The sequence below is a fragment of the Saccopteryx bilineata genome, chromosome 5 (assembly GCF_036850765.1).
Source record: "Saccopteryx bilineata isolate mSacBil1 chromosome 5, mSacBil1_pri_phased_curated, whole genome shotgun sequence".
Taxonomy (NCBI): domain Eukaryota; kingdom Metazoa; phylum Chordata; class Mammalia; order Chiroptera; family Emballonuridae; genus Saccopteryx; species Saccopteryx bilineata.
Genome location: NC_089494.1, coordinates 115,321,609 through 115,335,151, shown reverse-complemented (window position 1 = coordinate 115,335,151; position 13,543 = coordinate 115,321,609). Strand labels below are relative to the sequence as shown.

At 37.9% G+C, this 13,543-nt stretch overlaps 1 protein-coding gene across 2 annotated transcripts in view; it reads right to left on the bottom strand.

Moving 5' to 3' along the window:
* Positions 1 to 13,543, bottom strand: part of CFAP221 (cilia and flagella associated protein 221) — a 94,191-nt gene that overhangs the window by 68,853 nt on the left and 11,795 nt on the right. For both annotated transcript variants that reach the window (XM_066280217.1, XM_066280216.1), the window contains exons 4-6: positions 12,525 to 12,611; positions 12,265 to 12,363; positions 9,738 to 9,838 (exon numbers count right to left, since the gene is read on the bottom strand). In XM_066280217.1, the coding sequence (XP_066136314.1) occupies positions 9,738 to 9,838; positions 12,265 to 12,363; positions 12,525 to 12,611 (287 nt within the window). The remainder of the gene's footprint in view (positions 1 to 9,737; positions 9,839 to 12,264; positions 12,364 to 12,524; positions 12,612 to 13,543) is intronic.

The following is a 13,543-nucleotide window of genomic DNA, read 5'->3' as shown; positions in this document are numbered from 1 at the left end:
TATTTAACTGAAATATTCTTTCTGATTACAAATGAAGGAAATTATATACAAAATAGCTCCAAAAACCTGTAGGGAAGTTGATAGATTTGTGTTTTAACCAAGACTGATGTTTGAATTTTAAGGCATATAATTTTCGCCAGTTTAGTAAACCAGTGTTCTCATAAGCCTGGTTTATGGTCCAAATAAAAAGTAATTTGTGGATGGAAAGAAACAGACAAAAGAGAGAGAGAAAGAAAGAAAGAAAGAAAGAAAGAAAGAAAGAGAGAGAGAGAGAGGAGAGGGAAGGAAAATAAAGGAAAGAGAGATGTGTGGGAGAGTAGAGAGGGGGAGGAAAGAAGAAGGAAGGAAGGAAGGAAGGAAGGAAGGAAGGAAGGAAGGAAGGAAGGAAGGAAGGAAGGAAGAAAGGAAGGAAAGAAGGAAGAAAAGAAGGAAGGAAGGAAGGGAGGGAGGAAAAAGAAAGAATGAATTACAAAGTTACTTGTTTTCTGCCACTACAATTTTGGTAAAAATTGCTATATTCACTTGTTTAAAGGAAATAACTATTTGGCCTCAAAATGCATAGTGTGAGTGGATCTTACCAGGAGGGATTCATCTCTGTCAGGTGAATCTTGAAGTCCCTGTACAGACCACTTAATACTGAGAAGGACCAGGTGAAGATGAGAAGGGCTGAAGAGGGATAGTGAGGAAGTAATGGGATAGAGTTCTGGCAGAATTTGGGGGACAATAAACAGGAAATGAAAGAACAAAGAGCCAAGAATATATGTCACCCAAAATGTAAAAGTCTGATAATACCCACTGTTGGCAGTGATGTAGAAAAACAAATTTTCATGCACTGCAGGTGGGTGTATGAATAGTACAACCATTTTGGAAAATAATCTGACATTAGATAGTAACAATGAATTTGTGCTAAATCTGCAATTTCATTTCTAGGTATATACCCATGTGAAACTCTAGAACATGTGCCCCATGCCATGTACAAAGATACACAATAGAAGTGTTGGACAAAGCAAAAAACAAACAAACAAAAAAACAAATGTGAAAACAACCCATAAGTAAATTAGGAATAGAACGGAGAAAAATAACTGTGGTAACTCCATGCATCAGACATTATAGCCATGAACTATGGCTGTAATCGTTAACATGGCTGAACTACAAAGAGATAATATTGAATGGAAAAAGCAAGTTACAAAAGAGCTTACAGACACCATTATCATGTTTCTAGAAAGATAAAGCACTGGCAAAGCTAACAACATATTATTTAAGGATAATACATATGTGTGTGTCAAAATTATTACAATCAATCAGAAAAGAATGGTCACAAAATTCAAAATAGTGGTTGCAAATTTACTGGTAATGTTTTATGTCTTAATATTATTATTCATTATACTATTTTTATTATTCATTAATTTTCATAGATCATTATGTATTCTTTTGTATGTTTTATTTATTAACAATTCTTAAAGAGTTGTTAAAAAAAAAAGATCACATGAGATATGAGTCAGAAGCTCATGGAAAGGCCTGGGGGTGAGAAGAGACCCACTCACCAGCTGAACAAAAGCCATGGGACCAGAGCAAATTTGGGAGTTCTATTCAAGGAAAACAGATAGTACTAAAATAGAAGGGTCCTGAGACTCATATATGCTAATCCCCCCACCATCTCCAAAGGAGTTCAGCTACACCTCTCTAATTCCAGCAACCTGTAACCCCCTCCCTACTCAGCACTGCTTGCACATACTTGAATGTGCTGAATCCCAAGGTCTTTGCTCACTCTCTGGGCCTGTAGCAAGAGGCAGCTAGTATATGCCAGCTTCTGGGTGGATTAAAATACTCCAGTGGCCCACCCACAGGGGTGGGGCAAAGGCCAAGGCCACCAAGGCTTGTACACCGAGCACATGATCACAGCCACTCCTGTGAAGGAAAGGCAGAAACCACAGCAACAGCCCCAGTGGGCTGACACTGGCAATGCCCATACCCATATGCCCTAGGCAGCAGCAGCAGAGGGGATGGTGGGCCTGCAGACAGACTACACCTAGGGAACACAGAGGCCACACCCAGTGGACTCCAGTGGCCAAAATGAGAAGGCAGAGAAATGCAACACAAATGAATCAAGAGAAATCCCCAGAAAAGGACCTGAATGAGTCAGATATAACCAAATTACCAGATACAGAATTTAAAATAATGATTGTTAGGATGCTCACAGATCTTAGAACAATAGATGGTCATTACGAACATCTAAATAAAGAGATAGCAAATATAAGAAAGGACATTGAAATAAGAAAAAGAATCAGTCAGAAATGACAAATACAATATCAGAAATGAAGAACACAATGGAAAGAATTAAAAGCAGGTGGGATGAAGCTGAGAATCAAATCAGCAAGTGAGAGGACAAGATAAATGAAGGCATAGAAGCAGAGCAGAAAAAAGAAAAGAGACTCAGAAAGTCTGAGGAAATTCTAAAAGAGCTCTGTGACAACATGAAGAGAAATAACATCCACATCATAGGGGTTCCTGAAGAAGAGAAAGAACAAGGGATAGAGACTTTGTTCAAACACATCATAGCTGAAAACTTCCCTAAATTAAGGCAGGAATATGTCTCACAAGTTCAAGAAGCACAGAGAACTCCTCCATTAAAGAGAAACCCAAAAAAATCTACACCAAGACACATTATAATTAAAATACCAAAGCTAAGTGATAAAGAGAAAATATTAAAAGCTGCTAGAGAAAAAAAGACTATCACCTACAAAGGAGCCCCCATAAGGACGACATCCGACTTCTCAACAGAAACACTTGAGGCCAGAAGGGAATGACAAGAAATATTCAAAGTAATGCAGAACATGAGCCTACACCCAAGAATACTTTATCCAGCAAGGCTATCATTTAAAATTGAAGGAGAAATAAAAAGCTTTACAGACAAAAAAACAACTCAAGAAATTCACTACCACCAAACCAATGCTGCAAGAAATGTTAAGGGGCCTGTTGTAAACAGATCAAAGGAGAAAAAGAATATAGCAAAAGAGAAATACATTTTAAAGAATAAAATGGCAATAAACAACTACATATCAATAATAACTTTAAATGTAAATGGATTAAATGATTGGATAAAAGACATAGGGTAGCTGCATGGATAAGAAAACAGGACCCGTACATATGCTGTCTACAAGGGACACACCTTAAAACAAACGATGCACATAGACTGAAGATAAAAAGATGGAAAAAAAATATTTCATGCAAATGGAAATGAAAAAAAAAGCTAGGGTAGCAATACTTATTTCAGAAAAATAGACTTTAAAACAAAGGCTATAGTAAGAGATAAAGAAAGTCACTACATAATGATAATGGGAGCAATCCAAAAGGAAGATATAACCATTATAAATATCTACGTACCTAATATAGGAGCACCTAAAGCAGACTTTGATGGATATAAAGGGCAAGATCAACAGCAATACTATAATAGTAGGAGATTTCAATACCCCACTAACATCACTAGATAGATCCTCAAGAAAGAAAATTAACAAAAAAACAGCAGACTTAAAGGACACACTAGATCAACTCAATTTAATAGATATCTTCAGAATCTTTCAACCCAGAGCAGCAGAATATACATTCTTTTCAAGTACTCATGGTACATTTTCTAGGATAGACCACATGTTAGGGCACAAAAGTGGTTTTAACAAATTGAAGAAGACTGAAATCATATCGAGCACTTTCTCTGATCACAATGGCATGAAACTAGAAATGAACAACAGAAAAACTGAAAAATACGCAAACACATGGAAACTAAATAGCATGTTATTAAATAACGAATGGGTTAACAATGAGAGCAAAGAAGAAATAAAAAAATTCCTAGAAACGAATGATAATAAGCATACATCAACTCAAAATTTATGGGACAGAGCAAAAGAGTCCTGAGAGGGAAGTTCATAGCATTACAGGCAAACCTTAAGAAGCTAGAAAGAGCTCAAATAAACAACTTGACCCAGCATCTAAAAGAACTAGAAAAAGAACAGCAAGTAAAGCCCAGAGCTAGTAGAAGGAAGGAAATAATCAAGATCATAGCAGAAATAAATGACATAGAGGCTAAGGAAACAATACAGAGGATCAATGAAAACAGGAGCTGGTTCTTTGAAAAAGTAAACAAGATCGATGAACCTTTAACCAGACTCACAAAGAAAAAAAGAGAGAGGACTCAAATAATTAAAATTAGAAATGAGAGTGGAGAAATAACAACTGACACAACAGAAATACAAAATATTATAAGAAAATACTATGAAGAACTGTACACCAAAAAACTAGACAACCTAGATGAAATGGAAAAATTCCTTGAAATGTATAATCTTCCAAAAATTAATCTGGAAGAATCAGAAAACCCAAACAGACCGATTACAACAAATGAGATCAAAACAGTTATCAAAAAACTCCCAAAAAAGAAAAGTCCTGGGCCTGATGGCTTCACAAGTAAATTCTACCAAATATTCAAAGAAGAACTAACTCCTATCCTTCTCAAGCTATTTCAAAAAATTCAGGAATGCCTGACCAGGTGGTGGCGCAGTGGATAGAGCGTCAGACCGGGATGCAGAAGGACTCAGGTTCGAGACTCCGAGGTTGCCGGCTTGAGCAAAAAGCTCTCCAGCTTGGACCCAAGGTCACTGGCTCAAGCAAGGGGTTACTCGGTCTGCTGAAGGCCTGTGGTTAAGGCACATGTGAGAAAGCAATCAATGAACAACTAAGATGTCACAATGAAAAACTGATGATTGATGCTTCTCATCTGTCTCCATTCCTGTCTGTCTGTCCCTCTCTCTGACTCTTTCTCTGTCCCTGTAAAAATAAATAAATAATTTTAAAAAAAAAAATTCAGGAAGAAGGAACACTTCCAAGCTCCTTTTATGAGGCAAGCATAATTCTGATTCCAAAATCGGGCAAAGACGACACAAAGAAAGAAAATTATAGGCTAATATCCGTGATGAATTTAGATGCTAAAATCCTCAACAAAATATTAGCAAACCGGATCCAGCAATATATGAACAAAATCATACACCATGATCATGTGGCAAGGCTGGTACAATATTCACAAATCAATCAATGTGATTCATCACATAAACAAAAGGAAGGAGAAAAACTACATGATAATTTCAATAGATGCAGAAAAAAAAAACCATTTGATAAAATCCAACACCCATTCATGATCAAAACTCTCAGCAAAGTGGGAATACAGGGAACATACCTCAATATGATAATGGCCATCTATGACAAACCCACAGCCAACATCATACTCAATGGGCAAAAATTAAAAGCAATGCCCTTAAGATCTGTAACAAAGCAGGGGTGCCCCCTTTCACCACTCTTATTCAACATAGTTCTGGAAGTCCTAGCCACAGTACTCAGGCAAGAAAAAGAAATAAAAGGCATCCAAATTGGAAAAGAAGAAGTAAAACTATCATTATTTGCAGATAATATGATATTGTATATAAAAAACCCTAAAGTCTCAGCCAAAAAACTACTGGACCTGATAAATGAATTCAGCAAGGTGGCAGGATATAAAATTAATACTCAGAAATCAGAGGCATTTTTATACACTCACAATGAACTGTCAGAAAGAGAAATTAAGGAAGCAATTCCCTTCACCATTGCAATAAAAAATATAAAGGACCTGGGAATAAATTTAACCAGGGAGATTAAAGACTTGTACTCGGAAAATTATAAAACATTGATAAAAGAAATCAGGGAAGATACAAACAAGTGGAAGCATATACCGTGCTTCATGGTTAGGATGAATAAACATCATTAAAATCTTTATATTACCCAAAGCAATTTATAAATTCAATGCAATACCGATTAAAATACTAATGATTTACTTAAAAGATATAGAACATATATTCCAAAAATTTATATGGAACCAAAAGAGAACACAAATAGCCTCAGCAATCTTGAAAAGGAAGAATTAAGTGGGAGGTATCACACTTCCGGATATCAAGTTATACAATAAGGCCATTGTACTCAAAACAGCCTAGTACTGGCATAAGAACAGGCATATAGATCAATGGAACAGAGCAGAGAACCCAGAAATAAACCCATACCTTTAGAGACAACTGATATTTGACAAAGGAGGTAAGAGCATACAATGGAGTAAAGATAGTCTCTTTAACAAATGGTGTTGGGAAAATTGGACAGCTACTTGCAAAAAAATGAAACTAGAACACCAACTTACACCATTCACAAAAATAAACTCAAAATGGATAAAAGACTTATATTTAAGCCATAAAACCATAAGCATCTTAGAAGAAAAATAGGCAGTACACTCTTTGACATTTCTTGCAGCAATATATTTGCTGATTTATCTCCAAAGGCAAGTGAAATAAAAGACAGGATAAACAAATGGGACTATATCAAACTAAAAAGCTTTTGCTCAGCTAAAGACAATTAGAACAGAATAAAAAGACAAACTACACAATGGGAGAACATATTTGACAATACGTCTGATAATGGGTTAATAACCAAAATTTATAAAGAACTTGTAAAACTCAATACCAGGAAGACAAACTATCTAATCAAAAAATGGGCGAAAGAAATGAATAGACACTTCTCCAAAGATACAGATGGCCAATAGGCATATGAAAAAATGCTCAACATCACTAATCATTAGAGAAATGTAAATTAAAACCACAATGAGATATCACCTCAAGCCAGTCAGAATGGCACTCATCAAAAAAACAACATAGAATAAGTCCTGGCGAGGATGTGGAGTAAATGAAACCCTCCTGCACTGCTGGTGGGAATGCAGACTGGTGCAGCCACTGTGGAAAACGTTATGGAGATTCCTTAAGAAATGAAAAATTGAATTGCCTTTTGACCCAGCTATCCCACTTTTAGGAATATTCCCCAAGAACACCATAGCACTGTTTCAAAAGAAGAAATGCACCCCCATGTTTATGGCAGCATTGTTCACAATAGTGAAGATCTGGAAACAGCCCAAGTGTCCGTCAGTAGATGAGTGGATTAAAAAGCTTTGGTACGTGTATACTATGGAATACTACTCAGCCATAAGAAATGATAACATCGGATCATTTACAACAACATAGATGGACCTTGATAACATTATACTGAGCGAAATAAGTAAATCAGAAAAAACTAAGAACTATATGATTTCATACATAGGTGGGGCATAAAAATGAGACTCAGAGACAGGTACAAGAGTGTGGGGGTTATGGGGTGAGGGGGAGAAGAGGGAGTGGGTGGGGGAGGGAAGGGGCACAAAGAAAACCAGTTAGAAGGTGACAGAAGACAATTGGACTTTGGGTGATGGGAATGAGCATAATCAAATGTCAAAATAACCTGGAGATGTTTTCTCTAAACATATGTACCCTGATTTATCAATGTCTCCCCATTAAAATTAATTTTAAAAAAAGAAGAAAAGGAAAAAAATAAGAGCAATGCATGGTTGCAAAATAACTTTTTAAGAACACAGAAAAAATTAGTAATTTTTTTGTATTGGTATTTATGTTTGTTTTGGTTAGTTTAATTTTTTGTAAAATAAAATGATATCAAAAGTAAAGACCCTCAAAGTCATAATTACATTCTGTTAGCTCATGGTACTTTTCTTACAATCATACTGCAAAGTAAATAAATGTAAACAAAACTGTATTAACCTGTACCTTTTTTTTTAAGCCAAAGTTAGAATATAAATTGATCCTGCCACAGCTATTTAACAACTATATCTTTAGTTCTCAGTTCAAACTAAACATAAACTATTATATGCTGTGGCCACCAAGGAGCATTGAGAAATAATACAAATGGTACTTCCCCATACAGCTTATTTTGAGCATATATTAAACTGCAACTTTTATTGTTTTAATAATTAGAATCTAATTATTTCCAAGTGTAACTTATTTTATAACATTTAGGGAAGCAAACATCTGAATAATTTAGGCTAATTGGAAGTATAGAGAATGTTTCTAGAATATTTCAGCTATTCACGTAAGTGCTATGCTTCTCCTTTTCAGTCTGTCTTTGTAGTCTTAGGGTAAAATTTAGAATAAAGTCTCTGCATTTGTAAGGGAAAAAATGGTAAGCTGGTTTTGGTTGATCTAGCTAATTATATGTGGTGGAAAATATTCAGAACTTCCTTGTATTCTTATCATTGGTAGACTAAAGGTGAGAAATATATGACTATAACCAAATATTTTATTCTTTACTAAAATAATATAGCACCTAATGACAATGTAGTGTACGCTAAAGTGAAATATAAATGTGATAATTTCACTTTTCTTTATCACTATTTTTTCTTGTTTGGACATCTGATTTGATATTTCCATGTATAAATGTACAAACTAATGCTATATAATTGCAAATAATCGTTAACTATGTTTTAATAATATAAAAATGTTTACATGCTCAAATAAATTTGGAAAGCACTGTGTTGAATACAAATAAACAGTTTTCTTTAAAAACAAAAAAGAAATATCGTCCAGTGGCCCTTCAGCACCTACAAGATGTAGCCCATGCTCTCCACTGCTGCCATGCCTTTGTGCATGCCATTTCCCTGTCTGGAGTGTCATCCTCACACCCCAGCCCACGGGGTCCTCTTAGTATAACCACATGTCATCTCCATATTAGTGAGGACCATCCCCATGTCTCCAGTCAGTTTTGTGCTTCTCTGGGACCACAAAGGACCCTGTGTGAGCCTCTATTACCATGCTTGGTAATTAGTGTAATTGATTGATGACAGGGTTCTATTCCTATTAGACTGCAAGACCTTTAGAGTCGGAACCTTTGCTCTTCAGTCAGGACTTCCCAGTATGCAATTAGAATGGATAAAAGGCTGGAGCCACATTCTGCAGGTGCCTCCCCTACCCCCACATTGCTAGATATTAACAACTTAGTTGCTGAATCATTGGGAGGTGATTGGATGGCAGGAGAGAGGGGTCAGGCAGTGGTGATGGAGGGATGGAAGGTGGAACTCGGGACAGTATGTATTTCTGAACTAGAAGAGAAGTACTGTATTTCAGTATTTTAACAGCTGGCATGGCCATTATATCTCAATATCTAACAGCTCAATAGCCATCCCTTTTATATCCTTGAGGACAGACAGCACTGTGCCTGGTAGTAGATGTTTAATAAATATTTACTGAAAAAAACAAAACATATATTAAATTACAACTGAAATTATCAAATATTTTCCCAAGAATAAGGAGGAGAAATCTGAAATTTGGCTTCTATAGTGACGGTCTATTGTGTTTGTCATCCCTGCATTCATTTCCCCCTTCATTTAAAAATAAAGATTGGTTAGTGGATGGGCGGGAGCTCCAAGTTGTTCTATTAAAACTTGGTCCTGAGAGTTTGCTTAAATGTCCAATCCCTCCAGCCCTTCCAACCACCCATGCTACAAATAGTGTTTGGAGCTTCTGGCCGCTGTCTCAGCCCCGTGAAGAGGGGCCTGAAAAGGAAGCCTGTAGAAAACCAAGACATGGCAGAGTCAGGGTCCTGCAACCGGAGTTAAACTCCTAGACCCAGGCATGCCTGAAGGTCCATCTTGCATCTTTCAGTTAAATGACCCAATTAATTCCTTCTCTTGCTTATAGTATTTTGACTTTGTGTGTGTGTTTTCTTTTTCTTTTCAGTCATAGTCCAGTATAACTCAGCTAGAAAGATAACCTTCCATTAGAAAAAATACAAATATGAGTTTTTATGTATGTGAATATCTCTTAGCTTTTCACATCCTATGGCCATTTTGATAAACTCACCTTTCACCGAGTAGCACATTAGATAGATTTATAAATGAGGGGAAATCCAGTGTGTTCATGACAGGATAGGCATGGATGGGAATAAGCAAAGTTTCATCATCCTAGAGGTAATGGGGAAAATGTCAAGTTTACACACTGAAGACTACAAGTTTTAAAAATGACTTGTAGCTATTTTATTTTGTTTTCTATCATTAAAAAATATTTCTTAAAAAAATATTTCCTTAAGAAACTTAAGTGTTTAAATACAGCATTTAAAATGTTGATTTTTCTTAGCTACAAACAAAGCATAAATAATTTTAAACATATCTCATTGAAATGATATTCATTATTATTCAGGAAAGCTAAAGACAAATATGACTTCACATAGACATAAAGATAGTAGTTTGTTTCTATTTCAGAGAGTAAGAGGGAGCCTGACCAGATGGTGGTGCAATGGATAGAGCGTCAAACTGGGACGCGGTAGATCCAGGTTCAAAACCCCGAGGTCGCCAGCTTGAGCGCAGGCTCACCAGCTTGAGTGTGGGGTCACTGGCTTGAGTGTGGGATCATAGACATGATCTGATGGTCACTGGCTTGAGCCCAAAGGTTGCTGGCTTGAAGCCCAAGGTCACTGGCTTGAGCAAGGGGTCACTCATTCTGCTGTAGCCTGCCACCCTCAAAGCACATATGAGAAAGCAGTCAATAACAACTAAGGTGGTGTAATGAAGATGTTTCTCATCTCTCTCCCTTCCTGTCTGTCTGTCCCTATCTGTCCCTCTCTCTCTGTCTCTGTCACAAAAAAAAAAAAAAAAAAGAAAGAAAGAAAAGAAATAAAAGAAAGAGGGAAACACAGCCCTTGGTGGCCCGAGAGAAAGAGAAACCAGCACAGAACAGCTGCTCCTGGGCCCAATAGCGAACAGAGGCTGGAAGAGGATGGATGCTGCTTCTAGTCCCGCACCATGGTGGACCTTAAACGTGACCGTTAACCTCTACAGCCTATTTCTTCCTGTGCAAAATAGGGATATTCTGCCTTTTGTTAAAGGTATTTTTGAGAATTAAAGTAGCTGATGGCCTTAAGAAGTTAAAAGTACTGTAACAATGCAAGGTATTATTAGTACTACTACTGCTCACAAAAATTAGGGGATCAGGGAACGTGCAAATACTCCAGTACTTTCAGCCTTTGGTATAGTGCATTTTCACCAATGAAATAAAAGTTAATTTTGCGCCTGATCAGGCCGTGGCGCAGTGGATAGAGCGTCGGACTGGGATGCAGAGGACCCAGGTTCAAGACCCCCGAGGTCACCAGCTTGAGCGCGGGCTCATCTGGTTTGAGTAAAAGCTCACCAGCTTGAACCCAAGGTCGCTGGCTCCAGCAAGGGGTTACTCGGTATGCTGAAGGCCCGCGGTCAAGGCACATATGAGAAAGCAATCAATGAACAACTAAGGTGTTGCAATGCGCAATGAAAAACTAATGATTGATGCTTCTCATCTCTCTCTGTTCCTGTCTGTCTGTCCCTGTCTATCCCTCTCTCTGACTCACTCTCTGTCTCTGTAATAAATAAATAAATAAATAAATAAATAAATAAATAAATAAATATAAAGTTCATTTTGCATCTTAATTGCATAATCAAACAACTTTCTTTGACTTGTTTGCTTTCCTGATGTTCTTGTTTAATAATAAAAAATCAAATGCTTTTTTTTTATTGCTTCATATTCATTTTGAAATATCCCCAAATTTTTGTGAGCAGCATATTAGGAGCAGGAGAGGTATGGGGCACTCTATACAATGCCCGGCTTAGGGATTTGTGTTCTTGGTATGAAAATTTTTTCCAGAAAACAATATTCCAGTTTCAGTTTTAGGTTTTCTTTTTCTTTTTAAAAATTGATAATTGTTAGTTACTAAAGCAAACTCTTCCATTTTAGTTTTGAAATTTTGAATTTAATTAACCTTAAGGCTTCTTAGCTTACAAGAGCTGGGGCTGGACATTAGAGCAGAGAGAAGTGTGGAAATGACTGGTGTCAGAGGAGGATTAACAGCAGGGCGCTGGCCCTGCCTGGAGGCCAAAGGATGAATTGGGTGACCTAGAAAAGGCTCATGTGAAGTCACACAGCACAGCACAGACAGCCACCTGGGGCCAGGCCACACAGGCTCCCACATCCTGTACACCCCGAGACATTCCCACACAAAGTACAGTCCCAGTGTTTATAAACATAACTCGGGGGTCTAGCACTTAAAGGAGTGAGGCTGAGTTATTGAAAAAGTCGTCATCAGCCACCGGCTCCAGATGATGAATGAGGTTTCGAGGTCAGGGCAGGTGGGAAACCAGCTGCAGACTGCATCTGCACTCTGCCCCACTTCTCAGCAGCCTAACGCAGCCCACCTGGGACCCCCTGGGTGGGAACCTATGCCACTCAGACTGGCTGAATAAGGAGCTCCAGGCAACAGGCTGAGAAACATCACATCTATCCTTCCAGCTCTCTTCTTCCCTTGAGGATATTAGTTTTGACACTTTTCCCACCCTCAAAAACCTGATTTTAAGAAACTTACTTTACAGTGGACATGGATGCAATCGTAATAGTATCGCCACTCGTCTGGAGAAAATGTAATGGTGACCGTTAGGGACAAGCCAGGGACAAGGCGGTGTTCCTAGAAGACAAGGGACGCCTGTTGGCACAAGCCCTAGAGCACTCAGAGAACAGGACTCTGCTAACAACATGCTACACCCCTATCGCAAGGTGACTGTGACACAGAAAACCACAACCCAACAAAGAGCACCGCGGGAGAGCAGGCCATCCCAAGGAGTTTACCTTTTTCACGTATTTGATCTGAAAATATTTGGTTTGTGGTGGTAAAATATGAACATGTGTGTCCTCATTGGAAACATTGACCAGATGCTGGGAGAGAAAAAGAAGCATTCAGAATGAACATATTGTTTTAATATTTGCATATTCATTTCCTCATTTATTTATCCCTCATCTTATTCCTAAAGGGATTTGAGAAGATACAATGTATTTTTTTCTTTTTAAATATTTTATTTTTAACTTTATTCAGTTGTTTTAGAGAGAGAGAGAGAGAAGGGAGAGGAGCAGAAAGCATCAACTCTCATACATGCCTTGACCAGGCAAGCCCAGGGTTTTGAACCGGCGACCTCAGCATTCCCAGGTCGACACTTTATCCACTGTGCCACCACAGGTCAGGTGATACAATGTATTTTTTAATTTTTTAAAAGTTTCTAGCCTGACCAGGCGGTGGCACAGTGGATAGAGCTTTGGACTGGGACACAAAGGACCGAGGTTTGAAACCCTGAGGTTGCCAGTTTGAGCACAGGCTCACCAGCTTGAGTGCAGGGTTGCTGGCTTGAGCATGGGATCATAGACATGATCCCATGGTCACTGGTTTGAGCCCAAAGGTCGCTGGCTTCAAGCCCCAAGTTGCTGAGCCAGCAACTGACTCTCTCTGTCTTTGTAAAATAATAAAATAAAAATAAATAAATAAAAAGTTTCTAAATCTATCAAATGCCATTTAAAGAGTAATGAAATAAACACAGCAAACATCATTTATTGAATAATGAAATGTGCCCATGTGCCTCCTGCTCAGCTTAAGAACTTGAACCAGAGGCTGTACCCCTTGCCCCCGCCAGGACCCCCAATCCTGACAGGTTACTGTGTGAATCTTCTTGTTGAAATTAATTTAGCACTGTGATTTAACTGAGCTAAGAAGCCAGCCACCCACCAACTCTGTTTCTCTAATTACATGCCACTGGTCCTGGGGACCCCAAAACACTTAGGCAGTCAAAAAATCAGAAGGAAAAAAAAAAAGAGTGTGG